Source organism: Phodopus roborovskii, unplaced genomic scaffold (assembly GCF_943737965.1).
Source record: "Phodopus roborovskii unplaced genomic scaffold, PHOROB, whole genome shotgun sequence".
NCBI lineage: Eukaryota > Metazoa > Chordata > Mammalia > Rodentia > Cricetidae > Phodopus > Phodopus roborovskii.
In genome coordinates this window covers 9,753,540-9,777,309 of record NW_026126599.1, presented here as the reverse complement: position 1 = coordinate 9,777,309, position 23,770 = coordinate 9,753,540, and the positions used below count along the sequence as shown (strand labels likewise).

At 42.7% G+C, this 23,770-nt stretch overlaps 1 protein-coding gene across 1 annotated transcript in view; it reads right to left on the bottom strand.

Annotated features, from left to right (window-relative positions):
• Positions 1–1,210: 1,210 nt before the first annotated feature.
• Positions 1,211–23,770, bottom strand: part of Katnal1 (katanin catalytic subunit A1 like 1) — a 43,506-nt gene continuing 20,946 nt past the window's right edge. The window contains exons 4-10 of the mRNA XM_051205283.1: positions 18,909–19,036; positions 18,450–18,555; positions 17,301–17,459; positions 16,491–16,617; positions 13,498–13,632; positions 3,709–3,835; positions 1,211–1,470 (exon numbers count right to left, since the gene is read on the bottom strand). Coding sequence (XP_051061240.1) covers positions 1,272–1,470; positions 3,709–3,835; positions 13,498–13,632; positions 16,491–16,617; positions 17,301–17,459; positions 18,450–18,555; positions 18,909–19,036 — 981 coding nt within the window. The 3' untranslated portion in view covers positions 1,211–1,271. The remainder of the gene's footprint in view (positions 1,471–3,708; positions 3,836–13,497; positions 13,633–16,490; positions 16,618–17,300; positions 17,460–18,449; positions 18,556–18,908; positions 19,037–23,770) is intronic.

Sequence of the window (23,770 nt, the reverse complement as noted above, 5' to 3'; positions counted from 1 at the left end):
GGCATAATTAAATACAGAGAACTAACATGAGGGCCCAGGGCTTATGACTCGATCTCCAGCTCCCTCCCTTTCTGAGAGCCTTCCCACTGTCTCATTCCATGTCTAATGAGCATACTCGCATTTCCATTCTAATCGCATTGCATACACAAGTTCCTGGAAGGAAAACATTCTACTTTTTAAATGAGTGTTATTCACTGTTAGGATATTGTTTTGCTAAACAAGCTGTCTGAGGACCATAAGAGATTTTATTTATGGGACTGGGGAGATGGCTCAGCTGTTAGGAGCACTGAGTGGTCTTGAAGAGGACCTGGGTTCTGTTCCCAGCATCCCTATAGTGACTCATAACTGCCTGTAACTGCAATTCCAGGGGATCCAATGCCCTCTTCTGGCCTCCTCAGGAACTACAATGCATGTGATATACAGACATACATATGGGCAAAATTCTCAAAGGAAAAAAAAAATGTTTTGCATTAGCCTAGAAACTAGACTTATTTACAACTTGTTTAGAATTTATCTTAAACACTAAAGTCAAATTTAACAAAAAAGCAAGTAGTGCTGAAAGTGAGAAAAAAAACCAATAGGTATGTTGATTTGAACATATTAAAAGAAAAGCAAGCACTCTGAACAGGAAGGTGAAGGTGTGCTGCTAACAAAGATTCCTCCCACCTTCCCAAATGAAGCATGAGAGGCACTAGCAAAAAGACTACATGGGGGAAAACAGATCATAGACGACTCCTGGATGGACATAAGCCAGCAGCTAACGGCAGAACTGGCAGAGGAGTGAAAATTCTGACTACATATTGGATTCTAACAGTATTAAATTCTACAGATTTAAATTTCATTATTTCCTTGAGAATTCACTATCATTCTCAAAATGACAATGAATTTGACAGAAACCGAGGTTTGCTGCTAAAAACTGTGTGTGAGTTTGTGTGTCCTTTATGGTCAGAGGAACTAGGGATACAGACAATGTACACAAGTGAGAGCAGGGAAACTGCCAAGGCGCTGTGGGCTAGGCCCTGCAGCAAGCCCCGCCCCTATAGCCCCGCCCACTGGTTTGCATATACCTTGAGGAGGTTTGTCAAGGGGAAGTCAGCAGACTATGTCTCATTTCTCAGCTGAGTTTGTCTGTTGCTCTAGATGTTTTTGTTTTGCTTTAGCCTTTAAATGAAATTTTCTTTGATTAAAAATTCCAGATTTTTTTTTTAAATTTAAGGAATTTCTTCACATTTTATAGACAAAAATATCAGAAATGAAAGAGCTGACAGAAGTCACGCAGATCCAAACTCAACCATCCACTTCTCATACTTCTCCAAGTCCGCGGCGGAGACTGACTTGGCAATTTTCTTCAGCGCCAGCTCAAAGTCCCCTCTGGTGACAGGCATCTGAAGCTCCTCCTTGGACAGGGCCCTGATCTCTTCTGGGCTCAGGCCACTGATTCGCCGTCTCATTGCCATCAAAGATGCATCCCTGGAATCAGGCAGGGCAGTCAGTGCCACACCTGCATATGCTGTCAGTACTTCTGGCTATGACAAACATCCTAAGGGCCAGTTATATGAGCTCTTATGATACCACTCAGAAACTCACACCGTCCTAACATTTCAGAAGAGGTTAAAAACCAATGCAAGAGCTGGGGAGGTGGCTCGGTTGGAGTAGTGCTGCCTAGGTAAGCCAAGGACCAGGGGTTCAATTCCCACCCACTCCCAAAAATGCTAGGTACATTGCCACATGCTTGTAATCCTAGGGCTGGGAAGGTAGAAACAAAAATCCATAGGGCTTGTTGGCTACCCAGCCTAGCCTACTTGGCAAGCCTCAGGCCATTGAGAGACCCTGTCTCCAAAACCCAGGGGAAGGCCAGGTATGGTGATGTATACAGTTAGTCCCAGTAACCAGAAGGCAAATGCAGGTAGACCCTTATGAATTCGGGGCTAGCCTGTTTACATAGCCAGCTAGAGAAACTAGAGAGTAAGACCCTAAAAAGAAAAAAGAAAAAAAGGAAGGAAGGGAGGGAGGAAAGGAGGGAGGGAGGCAGGCAGGCAGGCACCCATATATACCATACAAAGAAAACCAGGTGGCAGCACCTGAGAAACAATACCCAAGACTGATCTCTGATCTCCAGGTGCATGTACACACAGGTGCACAGGTATCTGGACACATATGCGCACGCGCGCGCACACACACACACACACACACACACACAGAGGAAGAAGTAGACTGGAGCAGTATCGTTTATCACAGAAGCCTGGAGCAAACTCAGCTAGCACTCGGCTTTTTCTTCTCAGTGCCTCAAAAACAGCAGGAAGTTTAGAAAGAGAAAGTCAAATTTTGGAATACAGAACTGCATATTTTGAATGAGAACATGGCTAATGTTAAAATAATTCAAGCCATGTATTAGTCAGTCCACAGCCCAAGCAGCAGGAGTAAAAGGCAGGAACATGAGCCTATCCATATACTGGAGAAATTTCCCTACATGGGATGTCTGTGGGAAGCCAACAGTGTAAACTCAGGCTTCCCCTGACCTCATTCAGTCCCATTTGCCCAACTATAAATAAATACAAAGGCTTAGAAGAAATTGCTAAGTTCTCATCAAGACCTACTTGGAAGGACAAGCCAGCCACACCTTCATGTTTGCCAGTGTTTTACTAGAGAACGTGAAAACTGTATTGGGCATTAGGCCTTTAGACTCAGACACACCTAGAAAACACTAGCAGAAAACATGAGAAAAACAGATGCCAAAGCTTTCAGAGAAAGCTGCTGGGACCAACTGTGCAGACTTCTCCATATAAGAACTAAAAATCCTCTTTATCGGGTGACATGCCTAAAAGTTATGAAGTTCCTACAGTGAAAGGGAAAGAAAAGAACATGTGTGTTTCTTCCACCGACAAAACTGATCAACTTCATTCACCCACATGTGGTCTACATTTGCTTCCATCCATATAGCTGGGCTCCAGCCTAAAGTTAATCAATCAGCGGCTGCTCAGCTATTGTTGCCAAATAAGACACAGCATTCCTGGAAGAATCCAAACTCTAATGGGGATAGAGCTCACTGGTAGAGCACTTGCCTACCAGTCTTTGCTGCCCGGAACCATAAGAAAAGAAGCCCAAAACACTAAGAGTCTGTAATCCTAGCACTCCTAAGACGGAGGCAGGAGGACTATGAATTTACTGTCTGGGCAATAGAGACCTGGTATCAAGAGTAAAAGAAAGCAAAACTGATCACACTATGTACTTGTTTGTCTAACAACCAATGACGGTGTGTGTACAGGGAAATACTTCCTTATAATATTACGTGTGTATGTTTCCAGGGTTGCCCATTTGGCATGGGTCACTAATTGGTGTGCTCCTCTCTGGGGAAGACTATTTCTCCTGCTCTTAGTATTCTTTAGTTGCCTGGGCTCCTTATCTAGGGCTGAGGCCTCCTGAGCTTGGCTGTCTCCAGGTAAGCATGTCTACTGTTGTACAGTTCACATTTAGGTAGTCATTGGTGAAAGAAAAGATATAGAAGAATGATGTAATTATATTATAGCCTCACAAAATAAGTAATTTTTTAAAGGAAAGTAAAGCTAGTTGAAAAGAAGAAACAAGTGCAGCAGTAGAAAAATATTTCAAGGAAATGGGTTGTCGCCTTTGGGTTTGGGGCTATTTCTTAAGGCTAGTTGCCCTACAAAACTAAAACTCATGTCTGGGTCACAGGTCACAAAGACACACCTGCAGACATTAGTTATGTCAGCGCCCGAATAGCCCTCAATCTTGTCGGCGATATCCTCCAGGCGGATGTCGGGGTCCAGCTCCACCTCCCGAAGGCTGATCTTCAGAAGCTCAGCTCTTCCTTTTGCTACGAGAAGACAAAATGTCTTGTTAAAACTACAGACCATTTTGCTGAGGAATCCCATCTAAAATCCAGGCACAGAGGGCAATTCAAAGAAGGGTGAAAGATGGCAAGTGCCCTAGCACTTCTGACTTGCCACCCAATGCAGAGGAATCCTACTTTCTATACGTGGTCACTGAAACAGAAGTGATCCCATTCTTGCAGACACAGGCCTGCTATGAGAACAGAAGACATGATAGACACTGTATTCAATGCCAGAATGCTTCTAAGTAAAAACACTGGGGGGGGGGGCACTGGAGGGACAGCTCAGCAGTCAAGAGCATTGGCTGCTCTTGCAGAAGACCTGGGTTCAGTTCCTAGCACCCACATGGGGCACATACCATCTGTAACTCCACTTCTAGGAGATCTGACACTATATCCTGGCCTCCATAAGCACTGCATGCATGTGGCGTAATATACGCTGGCAAAATACCTATACACATGAAATTCATTTTAAAATTGAAGTTGGCCTACTCTATCAAATGAGACTGAATGGAGTATATCTCCTGTAACTCCGCTCACATGTTAGGATGACAGATTTATAGAATTCTCGCCAGTGGTTCAGAAAAGCTCCTAAGACTTAGCATTGAGCACAAACGGCTCAGTAGTGATTTCTTAGTCTGGAGCTGCTTGCTGCCAGCACAGCTTCCTCCCAATGCTGGTGCAGACAGGGCTCTCTACTGAGCAACTTGAATTTCACCATTGCAGTCTGTGACCTGCCCAAACAAGACTCTATGACAGACCATAACAGGTTTTCCTTGCTCTCTATTTGGTTTTTTTTTTTTTTTGAGGGGGGGGCAGGGTTTCTCTATATTGCTTTGGAGCCTGTCCTGGAACTTGCTCTGTAGACCAGGCTAGACTCGAACTCATAGAGATCCATCTGCTTCTGCCTCCCGAGTGCTGGGATTAAAGGTATGCACCACCAACACCTGGCTATACAAAATAAATTTAATTTTCCTCAACTGTTATTTTGAAAAAATTTAAATATACATGAAAAAATCCTTTACTTCTCCTCAATTCACTGGTTATTAATAGTATCACTCTAGCTCCCTACTTCCCCTCTCCACACACACTTGAGAATTCAGAGCTGGCTGCAGGTAACATTACACCCACATGGCCATGAGCATGCATCTCCTGAGAACAAAGACATAGTCATATTTTTCACTATTATTAGGAAATACAATAGTGGTGCCTAAGTAGCACCTGAAACACAATTTAAAAGGCAATGTCCCAGTTAGCTCGCGCCTCTTGGCTTCTAATCCATCACATCCTGCAATCACATTGTTTTCATTATTATCTCCCATTAAAGAGTCAGACCCTACAAGTTTGTTTCTATTAGTTTTAGCCTTCATGGCACAGTTCTTCCCCCAATTCATAACACCAAAGCACTTCAAGCAAGACTGTCTGAAGAGGTCTGTTTATAGAACCTGATGGCAGAGTCTACAATGTGCATGCATATGGAAAAAAACCAAGAACAACCGAGATGTTCTAGAAGAACAGTAAGGTGGGAAGAAATGGCTGCTAACAATTTACAATATGGCCTGCAAAGCAACTGGAAGTTGCCAGTGGGACACTGTGGATACAAACATGTCAGTGGACTCCAGGTTATAAAAGGTGGTTCAGATAATGAGGAAATATAAACCTATCCTCAAGGAAAATGAGATCCAGTTTTCCCTTATTCTATACAAAAAAATCAGTGTCAATATATATCACAAGTAAAATAAATGTAAAATTACATGTACTTTAGAAAATGACTAGGAAAACAGTTAATGATCTTAGGGAGAATTCTCAAGATACACATTTAAAGAGGAGTACTGGGGCTGGAGGGATGGCTCAGCAAGTAAACTGCTTGCCATGAAATCATCAGGACTTGAGTTTGGATCCCTGGCACACACATCAAAATCTGGGCTTGGCTGCATGAGCCTGTGATCTCTGTGCTGGGGAGTAGAACCAGAGATGCTGAAGGAAGGAGGCAGAACTGGGGATGCTGAAGGCTCATTGGTCAGCCAGTCTACTCAGTCAATGAACTCCAGGTTGTGAGAGACCCTGTCTCAAAAACTAAAGAGGAGTGACAGAGAAGAACACCCAACACTGATCTCTGACCTCCAGAGGCCCATACACAGCACTCACACATATGTCCGCATGCATGTGGCACATGCACATATACACCACACACAACAGAATGAAGGAAAAGCTAGCTAACTCTGCAGATAACACTTGAACTAGGGGCTCCTATTATCACAAGAACCATGTCCCCAAACATTCTTATGCTGAAGTCCTAACTCCAAGTCCTTTGGAATGTGACTGCACTTGGTAACAGAGGCTTTTTAAAAGATACAATGCGGTCACATGAGTCTGTCTTAACCCAATATAACCGATGTTCTTATTAAAAGATTAGGACACAGACATATTCAGGAGGAAGGCCATGCGTTGACACCAGAGTAAGATGGCATCTAGCAGGCAAAGAGAGGGGTCTCAGAGTGAAAGATTCTAAGGATCAAAGCCCTGTCTCCTCACTTGCTCGGGTGACTGAACAGAATTAACTCTGGGGGAAACATAGCTGGGTCTACACCAGTCATGACATTCCCAGCAGCCTTGCTGGGAGCAGCCGTACCACTATGAGGCTGGTGACAGTGGCTGAAGCTCCTCCCTGAGACTTGACAGTCTTCCCCTGGGTCTGCAGATGCCCTGTGACCAACATAGGATGAGAAAGTCTGACATCTTTGCCTTCATCCTATCTGTCCTCCTGGCTGTCTTATCTTCTGGGCAGATTCCACTCGCCCTATACATGGACAGGTTGATTCTTAGAAAAAGATTTTGTCCAGAACTATAACTCAGGGTTAATCTGATGGATATGTGCCTAGTCTCTCATCCCCTTCAAGGGGCAGCCACACTGCCCATCACAGGAACGAGGGAAAGGTGGCACCTGTGCTCCAGGAGGACTTCTGCCTGTGCCCAGAAGGAACAGAAGGTCCTCGATCCTTCATCACTCCTTCCTTGCATCTAGAACCATCTCCCTGTGGTGGAGAAGCTGGCTGCATGCAAAGATTTCTCTTCTCCATTCTTCAATGGCTAGTAAAACTTTTCTGTATCCCAGCACTCACGTCTGGGAGATCTCCACATGTAATACACCTGGATTCCATTACACTTTCAGCTTGGACTTTGTGACTTACACAGCAATGAGCAAATGGATTTCTGTTCTTAAATGCAGCTAGGCTTTGGTGTTTGCATCAGCACCCCTAAAAATATGAACACAGTAGAACACCAACCACATGGCACCAGGAAGGAACTACATCTGTGTGTGGTAACATGGAGTCTCTAAAACACACTGAGCAAAGGCAGCAAGACAAATAAACACTGTTCTGTGACTGGATTTATGTAAAATTGCAAAAGAAATAAAGCTGTTTGGAAATACATTAAGTGACAAAAATACAAGGAAAAACAATAAATCACTTCTATAAAAGGAACAACAGTGGTTAGCAGTGGGTCAGGAAGGGATTGTGCTAGCAGGGACACTGTGGAGCTGCTGAGTTCTGAGGATGTCCTGTTTCTTTCCTAGAAGTAGTGACAAGAGTATTTGACCTGCCAATTCTTGAATAAACTGAGAATGCTAATAAACGAGTCTGCCTTGAGTTGTGGTTCACGCAGATACACAGCAGAGGAGATAAGACAGCAACAGTAGTTAAGGTGGGAAGATAATAGGCATGCAGTTTTTGAAGTTTTCCAGAAAAAAATAAAATAAAAGAGAGGACACAACTTGGGGATCTTCATCTCCAGGCATAGTGTTCTGGAGATGAAAACGAGCCTGGAGGCCTTTGGGACAAATGTGTTCAAGTCACCAGTGCAGAGCTGTGACACGTGACAGTGCACAAAGACCAAGCCTCTAGGTGAAGTCACTTCAGCTACTGCTGTAGGTAAGGCCATTCCAGAGCTCAACCAGCGATTAAGCACCACTGTACAGAAAAGAAATGTTTTTAAGTCTCGGTTATCAAAAGTGGCAGAATGGACAGTGACAGCCAGAAAAGGTGACATGAAGCGGGGCCTGCGAGATAAAATTCTACCAATTAATTATGTCATATAGCCTTGAGGCCAAGTCACAAGAATGACCAAGAAATGTGTTATAAAAGTTTTAAAAATTGATAGGCAAGGTTTCCCTTTCTAGCCACAGAGAAATAGCTGATACCACACCAGACCTCCTCTGGTAAACGACTATACACTCCGACAAAATCATGAGACCAAGTATTTTCATGTATGGGGATTTGCCTGCCTGTATGGCTGTGAACCTCGTGTATGCAGTACCTGCATAGTATTGGATCCCCTGGGACTCGAGTTGCAAATGTTTGCGAGCCACCATGTCGGTGCTGGAATCAAACCTGGGTCCTCTCAAAATGTAGTCAGTGCCTTTAACCATTGGCCATCTTTCCAGCCACAAGAATTTGAAGGGTTTTTTTTTGTTTGTTTGTTTTTTGTTTTTTGTTTTTTGTTTTTTTTCCCTGAGTTTTGCCTCTGTGTGCCGCAGGAACATCATTTATAAGAAGGCAATACTCTCTACAATACTCAGACTCTCTACAATATAGAGCATATGATATAAATCACTGGGCATATTAGCACACAGAAAAAGCAAATAAAGCAAGAAAACTGAAAAACTGACAATAGAAACAGGTGGTCTAGAAGTTACAATGGGCTAACATAAAGTGAGAAGTGGCAATCTATTTCTGAGGAAACAATAAATTAAAGTTCAGAGGTGTAAAATAATGTTTTAGTCCCACAGTTTCTGTGAATCTGAATCTGGAAGCAGATTTTCTAGAAACTTCTGGCTGGGGGTCTGAGCTGGCTAATTTATTTGTTCAACTTGGCTGGGACACAGTGCCCAAATCTTATTCATTCTGGAGCTCAGTATTTAAATTGGTAGACTTTGAAAACAGCAGACCATCTGCCCACAATGTGGCGGGGCCTCACCTGATCATTTAAAGGTCTACATAGCTTAAAACATTGGCCTCTTCCAGGAAAGGAACCGGGAGGCCAGAAGCTTTCTGGCTTAACTGCCTGTGACATCAGTTCTTCCTGGGTTTCTATCATGGCAGCTCATCCTGCACACTGTGGACTGCCAGGCTTGTGATTACATGAGCCACACCCTGACATTATTCCATCCATCACTACCTCTTTCTCTTCCTCTCGTCTACTCTCTCCCTCCATGTACCAGCACACTGGCAGAGAGATATACTCCATAGGGTTTTTTTGTTTTGTTTTGGGTTTGGGTTTTTTTTTTTGTACAACTCTAACAGAGGATGCCCTAGTTTCTTTCTGTTGCTGTGATAAAATATTCCAACCAAAAATGACTTATCAGAAGAACAGGTTTATGTGGCTCACACTTCCAGGACACAGTTCATCACTGAGGGAAGTCAGAGCAAGAACTCAAGCAGGAACCTGAAGGCAGAACTGCTCATTACTCCACACAGTATTATATCCAACCAGTGAACTCACAGCCAAGGAAGTACAGCAGAAGCGTAGAGGGACGTTCTTGCTGGCTCACAGCTTAGCTAGCTGTCTTATATGGTCCAGGTCCAACTGCATAAGGATGCGGCGACCCACAGTAGACTGTGTGTGCCACACACATCAACTAATAATGAAGACAATTCCCCATGGACATGTTCACTGGCCAATCTGATGTGCAGAACCCATAAGACTCCCTTCTCAGATGACTCTAGGCTATGTCAAGTTGACAGTTAAAGCTAACTAGGACAGAAGGTATCTCATGAGATTATACTACAGACCTAGACCAGTCAATCTAGAAGCAACTCATCCCCATGGCTGGGAGGATAGTGGCTGTTAGAAGTCTTCAGTTCCCAGGTGGGCTTCTTCCCCCATGGCTACCTGAGCAACTCATGTCATGGCTGTTGGCTCTCAAGGGAGGAAATCAGGCAGAAACCATCCTTTTTCTGACCTAGGTTTAGACCTTAGCATCACTTCTGCCACACACTGTTCCTAGACACAGACCACCCAACCAAAGTAGGGAAGACTCTGAGAATTTTAAAGGGAAGGAGAGACAAAAGTGAATGAGACAATGAAGAATCCCAGCAAAATAACAGAAATTATTTAAAAGCTGGAAATGAAATATTTGCAAAACAAACCTAAGATGAAAATTCAGAGGAAAAGAGACAGCAGAGGAAATGCTTGGTAAATAAAGGTAGATGGAGCCTATCAGGAAAAAGGTTAGAAGAAATGAATAGCACCCCAGTGATGGTTGCAGTGGGACTACGATGTCCAACACACATGCAGAGTAAAAAAAAAAAAAGGGAACCCCACATTACAGCCAACTACTAAAATAAAAATTGCACCATCTTAAAAACAACAAGCAAGTCAGTGACCACCCTGTTGCTATAGCCAAACATGTGTCACCAATGTCACTTCTCAGCATTGATGCAGGGGAAACTAGAGCCATACAAGCAAACAACCATCAATGCTCATAGCAGCCTCATTCATAATGGCCTTAAACTAAGAAGAGTCTAATGTCAACCAATGAGGGATGGAGAAACAGTCTGTGACATGTTCACACAAACAGACAGACAAACAAACAAACAAACAAACAAACAAACAAAATGACCAGTAAGCTCAGGTGGGAAGAAGAAGCCTCTTCAGGGGGAAAGGGCGGACTTGCTTTTCCGTGTGTTGTCTCATGGTAGTTCACAGCTGCCATAGCTCAGAATCTTACATGGATAAAGTTTATTGTGTCTAAGTTATTCCTCAGTAAAACTGATTTTAAAAACAAAGAATTAACCAGGGAGGGAAAGATACCCCTCAACATACAAGGGGACAATGACATGAATGACAACTGGCATCGCCTACGAACAGGCTCAGAGTGGCGGCCCCAGATGCTGTTCCTCCTGATCGGGGGAGATGATGTCTTAACCTCACCATGGCTCAGAACCAGCCGGCAAGTCACAGAACCAGGTATGTTCACAGTGTGAACTCCATTGAAACGGATGAGAACAGCCACCTGGCCCTGCAGTCAGTTCTTCCCAAGCTAACAAGGAGGAAAAGACCAACTCGTAGCTTCCCCTTGGGAGGGAATGAGAAGAGGGAGACGTGCCCCACATCCCAGCTTCCATAGCACAGCCCACGGGCTTGATTGACTCTGCTGGCTTGGGCTCCAAGCACATTGGAAGCAGAATCGGCACCCCCTGGCCTGAGAGATGCCAGGAACAGAACTCAGCAGCTGCTGCAGCCCCAGAACCTATGGCACCTTGAATCAAAGCTTGCACAGCTCCACAGGGCTGGAGAAAGTGTCCAGGCGTTTCCCCTGGGAGGAAAGAAAAGTGGAGCATGCATCTATGTCTAACATTCCAGCATTCAGGAAAACTGCCCAGGGCCACCGATTTCCAGCTCACCAGACTGTGCAGGGAGAGTTTACTCTGAGTCTAACTTTCTCTTTTTCTGAAAGTAGAAACAGAGGATTGAGTCCAGGCCTTTCTTCTTTTTTTAGGTGCGAATGTGAACAGCTGACTGTTCCACCCACACTGACTCCCGTGGCTACACTGATCCAGAGGTCTGCAACGAAGAACCTGTAGGGAGACTCTGCATTCACATAGTTGCCTCATTTTCCTTCTGTCTGTAAGAGCTGTTGTGGTGACTCCTTCATTCCTAACACTGACAACTTATCTCTGTTGTTCTTCATTATTCTTCCAGAGACTTGTCAACATTAATATAAAAAATAAATGCTTGCCTTGTTAGTATTCTATTTCATATCTCACTTACATTTTCCTAATTTATTTCCCTACATATTGAAACTAATTTCTATTTCAAAGGCTAAAATAGTATCTACTCAAGCCTTTTTCAATGTACACATTTACAGACTTTAAAATACTATATAGGCTTCATATCACAATATTTTTTCTACCAAGATAATATTTTCAACTTTTCCAATGTTCTCTTTGGCTCTTCTGTTATTCAGAGCTAACTTGCTTAGTAGTAAAATATTGGGGATAGTCTAAATACCTTATTGTTGATTCCTAATTCAATCCCATTACTATCAGGAATATACTCTGCAAGATGCCAGTTTTTAAATTTTTTGTTGAATTGAGAAAATTCCTTTCAGCAAATGGTACTAGAACCAAATATACTCATGGAAAAAATAAAAGCACCCCACTACCATGTACACAATTAATTCAAGGAGAATCACAGACCTAAATCTAGTTTCTAAAAGTAAACAGAAGAAAGCTTTACAGCCTCAGGGTAAGCAGATATTTTCTAAGATATAGGAAGCCCTATTAATAAAAAACAAAACAAAACAAAAAACCTTGAAAAAAGTTATTCACAAAGTAAAATACTCTGGGTTTTAAGAAATATCATTAAGAAAATTGAAAACTAAACACAAACTGGAAGGAAAAAAATGAAAACGTAAGTACAGAGAATTTATATAATGCATTAATAAAACATTAAATATTATAAAATGGGGAACACATTACATAACTTCATGAAAAGGTGGTCAAGATACAAGTTATCAGAGAAACACAGATTAACTACAATGAGATGCCATTTCATACCAACCAGAGCAAATAAAATGGAAACACAGGCAGCAGCAGCTATAGGGAAGGCTGAAGCACTGCCCCTCCCATTTACTGGTGGTGACAGTGACAATACAACATATACAACCTTTCAGAAAGACAGTTTTGGTATTTCTTAAAATGTTAAGTACAGGTGCTTTGTTAGAAGTGGGCAGAACATCAGTCTTATAAAGTTAATCATATACCTCCCTATGAATGGCTAACATAGCCTATTCATACTACCCAAAGACCTAAAAACAGCCATCCACAAAAATATACATAAAGTTTAAAGCTCTACTCATAATAGCCCAAAACTAGAAGCAACTCCTGTGCCCATCAGAGGAGACTCAACACATAGTAGCATAGTCACACGGAGAAGAAACTACTGATAGGCACAATCACATATGCAAATCTCAAAGATATTCTGCAGAACAAGAGTCACCAGACACTGACTTATGCTGTCACCATACTCTTTACACAAAGCTTAACAAGAAAGAAAACTGGTCTGTGGTGATGGAGAAGGACCAGGGGAATCGCTTATGCAATAGAGATTTAGATGAACTACTGGGGCACACATCCTTTCTAGGATACTACATTGATTCAACATGATGACACACTTCAGAGAACCAATCATAATATGCTTGAGATATACACCACTCAACTACACATATATTTATCTCAAAGAAAAAAATAAAAATAGCTTAAGAAAACTTCAACATTCAAGAGAAAACCACATTTGAAAGGCCCCAAGACAAATTAGGGTTAATGGAATCCAATTTTAGAAGTAAGAAACAGAGCGCTACCAAGCTTATCAGCACAAATACTGCTGTGAGGCTAAGGGTTTCTCTTAAATGGAAAGGACTTCAGAATGGCTGTTTCTGTCACTCGACTGGCCTCCTAATGCCACAGAACTCTTCAAACAAAGTGACAGTGATATATAAAAATAAATAAACAAACAAACAAGCAAACAAACATTGGCGTTTTCAAAAAACAAACAAAGTGACAGTGAGACAGATTTAAATAAACAGAAAAGGGTTAACAGGAAATGACAGAAAGTTCCAGATCCAGTAAAAGGAAGCATCATACCTGTCGGAAGAGGAATGTAGATCCTTTTTTCTAGTCTCCTTCTCAAAGCTTCATCAATGTCCCACGGGAAGTTAGTGGCAGCCAGAACCATCACCATCTTGGATGGATCATCATTTTCTAAGGCTCCTCCGACTCCTGGACACAAGGGAGCAGGAAACAGGCTGTCAGAGTTTTGTGACTGCCACTTAAGTCCTTTCCCTCAGCCAGCCTTTCCAAGTGTAAGCCACAGCTTTTGGTGAACCTCAGTGAAGCAACTTCACCACATCTAGCAACTTCACCACGTCTGTGACCTTGATGGAGTGGCAAACCCAGACATCAACACAGAACAAAATAAAGGAGCTAAAGAATTTGATAACCTAGGGCAGGGCTCTTCTGACCTGTATGTAAGAAAATAGTGCATATTGCTTCTGAAAATTGAGACTAGGGTCCACTTAGTTCTTTAATGTTTTCACTATAAATTGCCTCTTTTTTCCCCCTTAGTTTTGGGTTTAAGTTAGTTGGCTTTCTCAAGGAGAACAGCTGATACAGTACATAGTGTTTTATGATCAGAACAACCAAGGATCTGTGTGCATTGTCTGCTTCTTCACAATTAAATTCAAAGGCTCAAAAACTATCCCAGCATGGCAGTGCACACTTTTAATCCCAGCACTTGGGAGGCAGAGGCACGGGAATCTCTGTGAGTTCAAGGCCAGCCTGATCTATGTAGAGAGTTCAAGAACAGCAAGATCTATAAAATAAAGAGAACCTATCTCTAAAACAAAACAATAGCAACAACAACAACAAAATCTTTGAGAGTACACAGTTGGCTCTGGGCAATACACAATGAAATATTATTCATACATACGCTCACAAATGTGACTGTTTATCAAAGTAGTGTATTTTGAGCAACCCAGTTCAGCACACATAATAAACAAGTCATTACTAAATGCCTTTTAAAATCTTTCTCATGAGGAATAAATCTCTCCAGCTAGCAAGCAGCCCTGATACTGTCCAATGAAATCCTGCTGGCTGGATATGCATTCAGTGATGCCCTGGCCCCAATTTTCAACACCTAATGTTTTCTACTATGCTTTCCTCCCAAGTAAGACACAGTCCTTCTGTTCATACATAAGCAAGAGTTGAAATGGTACACTCACTGAGGGACAGGTCTCCTAGCACACAGTGCCTTTGTTGGTCTCTCAGTGCCTGGCATTGGGAACCATGTGATGTGAAGTACCCATCCTAAGTGGAGTGTTTTGAATAAAAATGGCCCCCATGAGTTGCTATGTTTGAATGTGTGGTTCCTAGTTAGTGGAACTTTTGGGGAAGGATTAGGAGGTGTGGCCTTGCTAGAGAAGGTGTGTCACTAGGGGTGGGCTTTAAGGTTTCAAAAGCCCACCCCAGTCAGTCTCAGCCTGCCCCTCTCTCTCTCTCTCTCTTTCTCTCTCTCTCTCTCTCTCTCTGTCTCTTTCTCTCTTTGTCTCTGTGCCTATAACTTCCAAATCAGATGTGAGCTCTCAAGCTGTTTCTCCAGCACGATTCTTGCCATCTTCCCCACCATGATGATAATGACTACCCCTCTGAAACTGTAAGTGAGCCCCAAGCCAAATGTTTTCTTCTGTAAGTTACCTTGGCCGTGATGTCTCTTTGCAGCAATAGAACAGTAACTAAGTCACTGTGTCCACAGCTGGTGGATAATAAGAAACAGCATTTGCTGGATATTTTAGACACATTTCTGTCTTTTCCTGTGGGTTGCTTAAACTGCCTGCTATCACACAACTACCAGACTGAGCTGTGTCTAAAGAGGTGCTGAGCCCCTCCCTCTTCCTCATGGCTCCTCAAGCCCTTTCCCTCTTTGTCTGGACAATTCTAGCCATGCATCAAAGCCCCTCTGCCTTCATGCTGCACCTCCCACACTGACCACTGTCACCCCTATACCCAGAGTTTCTTTCTGCTGCAGAGGGACCAGTATTCAACTTCTGGTAAGCTGTCAGCCTCTGATGTAGCCGATTGTCTCAAAGGTTTTGGTCTCAAGACCTTCGATATTCTTAAAAACCCCTGGAACTCTTAAGAGCTATCACTGTGTGCGATATGTCTATCAGTATTTTCATTAGAAACCAAAACACAGAAAGGCTGGGCTGTTGGTTCAGTGGTGTTCCCCTTTCAGACACAAGGCTGCAAGTTCTAGCCCCAGTACCATAAGTAGACAAGTAGATAGATAGATAGAATGTTCAAAGTATTGTTTTATTGTAAAAATAAGACTTCATTACTCATCAAATTAAGATAAATAATATACTTTATGAAAAACAAGCATAGTTTTCAAACCTCCCAAGTCTTAGAAGACTTTTTGTTTTGTTTTGTTTTGTTTTGTTTTTCAAGACAGAGTTTCCCTGTGTAGCCCTGGCTGTCCTGGAACTCACTCAGTAGACCAAGCTGGCCTCAAACTCAGAGATCTGCCTGCCTCTGACTCCTGAGTGCTGGGATTAAAGACATGGGCCACCAACTATCACCTAGCTTAGAAGACTTTTAAAATGGTACAATATCTGAGTAATTAATAGCAGCATTCTCCCATCTGCTTCTGCTCAACATCATTTGGGACTCTCCCAGGTTTTGTGGACCCAAGGACCCTCTACTACACACTTGTGAGAGATTTAAAGCAAAACCAGTAAGTGTGCCTTCATGTTAGTATTGACACTGCGTAGCCCTTGTAGAGCCCTGCGGTGGTCTGAAGTCCCAAGGACTCCCAGTCACAGCTTTAGGGCCTTGGCTCCACCAGCAAACTCCTTGGTGGCCAGAGTAGTCCTTTGCTCCATAACCTGTAATTGGACTGATGTGTGGTTCACTGTGAGTGTTCAATGAGTACTTCATGCATGAACAAGTAGGTGATGAGCAAGTGACTTAAGAGAAGTCACAGCTGCCTCCTGACCTTACAAATCATCCAGAACTTACAAATCATGAGTACAGACATAGCTGAAAGGGAGTGACCGTGGGGACAGCCTTTAAATGTCAGTTACCGTCCATCTGGACCAGGAGCTCAGATTTGACTCTGCGGCTCGCTTCATGCTCGTCAGACGTTCCTCTTCGACTGCAGATAGAATCTATCTCATCAATGAAGATCGTGGTGGGGGCATAGAACCTAGCCTTAGTGAAAACATTTAGGAGTCATTCAATGATGTCATAAAGCACCCTATTTTTTAAGTAACTTTTTCATTCTAAAATATTGGCAAATGAAAGCTACAATTTTTTTCTATTAAAGTGGTACCACTATCTTGTCACTGACAATCACGTCAGGAAAAAGCAATCCAAAAATAAAACTTATGTAATTGGTGATGCTGGGTAAAAGATACATACTTTTTGTTTATTATTTATTATTATTTTGAGACAGATCTCACTATGTAGCCCTGACTGGCCTGGAACTGAGTATGTAGACCAGATTGGCCTCTAACTCAAGAGATCCACCTGTCTCCCTCCATGGGGGGGGGGGGTCTTATTGGAAGTAACTTTAAACCAATAAATCAATGTCTAATGGCAGATCCATCTCTGGCTGGCTTTTAAAAGTCTTCTGTCCCATCAGTGTACTAGACATCCAAAATGCCAATCAATCTCATTGGACAACAGGCCAAAGGGCCTATTTTCATCTCATAGAGAAAGATATGTTGAAGACACACCAAGTATCCCACAAAATCCACTGCCACTAATGTATTCACAGCTAGTTGGATACACCCAGACTGTTCTTTCAGAAGATCTCAAGGTCTGTACACCTTGAGGAATCACAGGCCCAGACAGACAAACAGCACTTGGAAATCCAAACACAGCACACTTACCATTTCAAATAACAGACGGACCAGCTTCTCAGATTCGCCTCTGTACTTAGATGTCAATGTAGAAGAGGAGACATTGAAAAATGTTGTCCCACATTCAGTGGCAACCGCTTTAGCTAGCATGGTCTTCCCAGTCCCTGGAGGTCCAACCATCAGTACTCCCTGAAAATCCACAGATTAGGCAACATACTAGATTTAAATGTTTTTCATAAACTATCATCAACTAGTAATGCTGGTGTTTATGAGGCTCCCCATTAAAACATAAACTCTGTTGTCGCTGTGAGATCTGTGCATTTAGGAAGAGCAGCAAGAAAATTATTAAAGTGATTTGTCCAGGTGTTTTGGGTCACAAATGGCCAGAAATAAGCTCATAAAAGACAGGCTGAACAGGTATGGTTACTCACGCCCATAATCCCTGCATGTGGACAGTATGCATAGTGTTGAGAGTTGGAAGCTAGCTTGGACTCCAGAGGAGAGAGACTGTCTGATAAAACAAAATGTAAGGAGAAAAACAGGAAGGGAGGAGGAAAAAGGGGGAGAAGAAAACAAAAGCCCTGGCAGCAAAGAGCCCTCTCATGCATTTTGAAAGAAGCTTTCTTGAACCCAAGGGGAGACAATCCTATAATTCTGTGGAATTCTTAGAGTAACCCTTTTTGGGGCTGGGAAGATGGCTCAGTGGTAAAGAGAATGTACTCTGCAGAGGATCTGAGCTCAGTTCCCAGCACCCACACAAGGCATCTCACAACCACCTTTATCTCCAGCTTCAGGGTAACCAATGCCCTCTTCTAGCCATGGGGGTGGGGCAAGGACCTGCACACTCACATACACACACACACACACACCTGTACACAGACACACACAAACTCATAATTTGTTTAACTTTTTCTTACAGAAAGAGACATCCAAAAAGTTCTTAAAATTAGCCTCTAGCTCAGCACCTGAATCACAGGACTTGGAAGATGGCAGCATCATTGCTCCAAGCCCATCTCTCTCGCTGTGTGGCTGCAGCACATCTCAACTCCAAATTCACACCCAGGTGTGGAGGTGAATGTGAGCTGCCCAATCTACAGATGGTGTTAACACACAGACACACAGTAGTGCTGCCCTTCGCTATACAAGCATCCCCACTTCAAGGCTATCAGACACGCTCACCTTCCATGGCCTTCTAATCCCTTTGAAAAAGTCAGGCATCCACATGGGAAGGACAACAGCTTCCCGGAGCAACTTCTTAGCTTCCTCCAGATCTGCTATGTCATCCCTTTGAGAGAACAGTTGCATGCTGGCTTACTCAGGGGAACCTCTGATTTATAGTCAAAGCTAATTACTTTAAATTCATTTACTTACAATGTTATTCTTATGTTAAGACTGTATTCTAATTCTTGCTATAAAAAAAATGACCAGTGAAAACATACTGGGCTATTAATTAGAACATGTTATGCAGTTAGCAAACTTTGTCAGCATGTCAACCACAGATTAACATGTAAAGTTTCCTTTGTTAGAGTCTGACCGAACTGTTATGACAGACAAAGCCATCATCAGGAGATCGGGAAAAAGATTCACAGTAACCGCCCTTGTGATGTTTTCTTCTCTACTATAATTCAAGATTCTCACCAGTGAATGCTAGGGTTCCTAGATACAATGTCCCTCTCCAGGGTTTCTACCAGATCCTTATCGTACCCAGCGCCATCAAATTTGGGGATTTCACCATCATTTGCACCATCTTGCATGTTTTTCCTTCCCTGGAGGTATGAATAAAAAAGTTATGGTCAGTAACAAAATAACTTGAATTGATATTAAGTTTTCAATACATGTCTGTATGTGTATGTACTGAGTGGGAAATAAGATTCCAGGACACAATATAGGCTGATTAATGTTTATTCGGGAGAAACCATTTACACCAGAAACATGACCATGGCGGGTTCCCACTCCAAGGAAGCCCTCCGCAACCTGACCAGGAAGTAAGAGATAGAGCTAGGGTCTGGAATCCCAGACCTAGTCCCTCAACAGGTCACATGTGCACCTGTCCCCACATCCCAATGGGTTTGGTCAGTGCAACAGGTGTGGGTGGGGTGGATATCTCACTACATGTATGTGTGCATGTATATGCATATGTATCCATATGTTTATGTGTCTGGGTATGCACAGAGCAGGGACCAGGGATAAAATCCAGAGCCTATGCATGCTGGGCAAGCATCCTAGCACTGAGCTACATTCCCAGTCCAGAATAATTTTTAAAAATATTTTCTTATGAAGGGGGTGGTAGTACATGCCTTTAATCCCAATACTCCGGAAGCGGAGGCAGATGGATCTCTATGAGTTTGAGGTCAGCCTGGTCTACAGAGTGAGTTACAGGACAGCCAGAGCTGTTCTAACAGAGAAACCCTGCCTCAAAAAAATTTTTTTTACTATTTAAAATAGTATCTTCTGATTGCTTAGATGCCATCCTGCCCTATGTAATTCATTAGAAGTAGATCAACTGTGATCATCTTGACATCTACATTCTCAGGGGACAGCTGCAGGTAGGACTTCACTAACCCTTCCTGGATCAGCAGTCTAGAGAAGCCTGCCTCTGACTCACTGGACACAAAGGCTTTGCCTCTCTGCTAGAAAACGGACAACTGATGTGCAAGAAGAAAATTAATTACTGGACACTTGCTATGTGACAGAACACCCCACACAGTATCTCATCTGATGTAGTCACCCAGCACCACAGACTGCTTCCCCCTTTCTGATGGATAGGAAAATGGGCATCAGGAAAGCCAAGGAGTTAAACACTTCTCAGCCTCTTGGCTGGTTAAGTGTAAAGTCTAAGTCAGACTCAACTCACTAGCAAATGTTGGGACAGAAAATGTTTTCCTAAAGCAAAACCTTTCCATGGTTCTCCCATCTCACAGCTGGCTGAGTTGCCTACCAACTCAGTGCTGTGAATAGCAGAGCTGACAGATCCCCAGGCAACCACTACAAAGGCTCCAGACGAGATGGCCTTGGGACCTTTCCCTTGACACTGCTGGTCACCACTCAGGACTCAATGGTCTCCTTCAGGACAGTTCTCTGGGTCCCATCACAGAACTGCTCATCATGGCACACACGCTGTTACAACATCCAAACTCCCTCTCATCTCTCCCGCCTTTTCCTTCTGCGCATGCCTTTCACACTCACTGCCCAGAGAACCTTTTCAATAACAGCATTAAGACCTAAGGAAATGTTTGGTCTATCCTAAATTCTTTTACTAATAGTGAGGCTTTAAAAGAAAAAAAAAGGAAAAAGAATTCTATGCTATGGCTCTATTCAGTCTGTGCTGAGACGGTGAATACAGAAATGCTCTGATTTCTCAGTGATTTCAACTACAAGACCAGCTTTAATGAGTGGAGCCACGCCCCTGCTTGGAGCATTGGCCCCTTCTGCCTGATCTAAAAGTGAAAGGCAAAGGGTCATGAGGAGACAGCAGAACATGATGGATTTCTCAGATTCTACTTCATAGGTAAACAAACAGGCACAGTCAGTACCAAAAAGGAACCAAATGGCTCCTTTGGCAGAAGCTTTGGCTTTCTGAGCCACGAGGTAAAGGGCCAAGCAGTGTTCTGGTGACATGATCACAAAGATTTACTATCTTGTGTAGTATGGCAGTCGGGCTGGGAAGAATGCTTAGGAATATCCTTCCAGTTCGAATGGCATATAGTAAAATTTACTCTATTAAAATGAGCAAACCTCTGGCATACTGACACCACAAACAACTTCAACAAATTGAAAACAAGCTCTGTCTGAGATCATATTTTATGACATGGCTAGGCCAAGGCTACAAGCCACATTGAAGCCAACCCCTGGGAACTCTATGACCATTTTAGAGTACTCTAGAAACAAAGCAGTAACAGAAATCTACAGAAACCAACCTAGCTGGCTCCTATCAAGCCCTCACAAACCTTAGTAATCTGAAACTAGCCAAATTAAAATTAAATTCAAGTTTTACTTTCACATGAATGTCCACATGACAGGGACACTTGATATACACTGACAGGAAGGGAATGCCCAGTCTCTGTCTCAAAAAAAAAAAAAAAAAAAAAAACAGGAATTGTGAGATGTTAAGAAAGTAGCTGTGAGCAGTGTGGTTTCAGATCAGGGGGTGAAGATGCACAGGGTTACCCTCACTGAGCACTGGGGGCAGAGGTCGGGGTGGGGTATCCAAGTCATCAATATGACTAAATGAAGAGGCTGGAGAAATGGGCAGCAGTAAGTCTGATTTTTATAAAAAGAACATAGACTAGCATAACAGGACCTGCCATTTAGATGACCCTACTTTTTACTGTAGGGAAGAACGCTGGGGTGGAGGAGAGGAACCAGAGGTCAGCTTTCACTACAGAGGAGGAAAAGTGGGTGTGAGTCAGAAGGACCTGCCCAGTACATCCCCACAAAGAGAAACTCTCCCAACAAGGACCAAATCAAATCAAGATGAAGTGAGACAAAGGTAAAACTAGTGAAGTCGAATGAAACCATCAGCAAAAATGGGCAACAACTGTCCTTATAGCAAACATAAATTAGAAGAGAGGTAGGCAATATAAACACTGTGTGCCTGCGTAGGAGCAGCCATTAACTGCACTGCTTTAATGAAAAGGACAGTTTTCAGCAATAAAACTGAGACTATCACTTGGGATGCTGTGACTTATATGTAACACTAGGCTGGATTGTCATAGGCTGATCTCAGACTCTTTCCTTGGGTTTGTGCATTTGTTGATAAGGTCAGAATTAGCAAGAATGTGACAGAGTTGAGGCTGGCATATAGTGTTTTTCATTACAGCAAAATACTTAGCTTCTTATTACTAATTTCTAAATTATTTGGATCAACACAGTTTCCTTAAGGATCTTTTATAAGTAATGCCAAGTCATTCTGTCTGAAGAAAATGAGGCTGCTCTAAGTGATGAATCAAGTATTTATAGCTTGCAGTCAATGATTGATACAACTTGTCCCCAAATGCAAATAGTACTTGCATTTGCAGCTTCTCACACTGTGGGGCTAAGTGATTGAGATCACTGCTGAATGAACTACACGGAGGACGAATGAACAGATGATAAATGGCTCATACGTCATGCCCTATGGAAGAGGATGCCAGCAAACATGGGGTACGTAAGCTGAGGAGATAGTTCCATAGCAATACCACCCACCAGCTGCTCTGTCACTGCAGAGGAAGGGCCAGGGCCAGCATGAAGCAACAGGAGAGTGGGTTTTAGATCAGCACAGGATTTTCTAACAATGGGTCCTGTTCAGCAAAGACACCGACTTTCTTGTCAGGCAGTGAATGACGTACAGTCACAAGAACGTCTTGGCTGAACTGTAGATGGCTGTGGTTTGTTCTGTAATATTGTTTCTCCCATATCCAACTTACCCTACTCTACTGCCTGGCTTCAATGGCCAAAAACAAGTGCAAGTTTTCTTTAACATTTCATGATTTCTTTCTTTTCTTGTTTCCTTCCCTCCTCTCCTTCTTTCTCTTGGTGCTGGGGATAAAACCCATGGCCTTATATATGCTGGACAAGCACTCTTAGTACAGAACTACATTCTCAGCCTCAATATATCAATTATATATTTTTTTAACTTTTAATTGTGTGTGCATGCATGCATGTTTGTGCACACACAAGGTACTTAAGGAAGCCAGAGACCTCAGATCCTCTTTGAGATGATATTAACAAACCCTGGTCCTCCAGGAGAGCAATATGTGCTCTTAACCACTGAGTCATCTCTCAGCCCCATATATCTTCTGTAAAATACGAATTTTGTATAATCTTTTCCACCTTTAAGATACCAATGAAGTTGAATGGCAACAATGGTGTGGAGACCTGCAACTCCCATTCTGCCAATTTCAGTGCTAACACCCACTTGTAAAACTATTTGATATGACCTCCCAATATCTAACTTACACATCTCCTATGAGCCCACCATTCTGCCCCCAGTGTGTACTCACTAAAAATGGATGCATATTCACAAAGAAGGAAAAGAAAACCTACCCAAAGTGGCACTATTTAACAGTTCCAGACTAGACAACCTGAAAATCCACTAACAAGGCACCAGATTTAATTGTACATAACAGCAAGTAACCATGAGAATAACTTAAAAAAAAGCATGGATGAATCCCGCAAGCATACATTAGTCAGAGAAAGAAAAGAATAAGAAAGAAAGAAAAGGTAAAAAAACAAAAATCCACTTCACAAGAACAGTGGCTGCAAACAAGACACTCCTAGCTGGGCATCATAAGACAGAATGCTGGTCACTCTGGGGAAGAGGGGAGTGGCAGAGACTGTGAGAGAGCAGGACCACAGTATCCGACTTCTGAAGTGCCAGTGTTATCACTTGACTTGGGATGGACACATTTATGACAAGAAAGCTACAAGGGTTACTACAGACGCTGTTCCTTTTTGGCTTATGATAGATAATTATTAAACTTTCAAGAACTTCATAAGCCAGTTGTGAAACATACTTACTA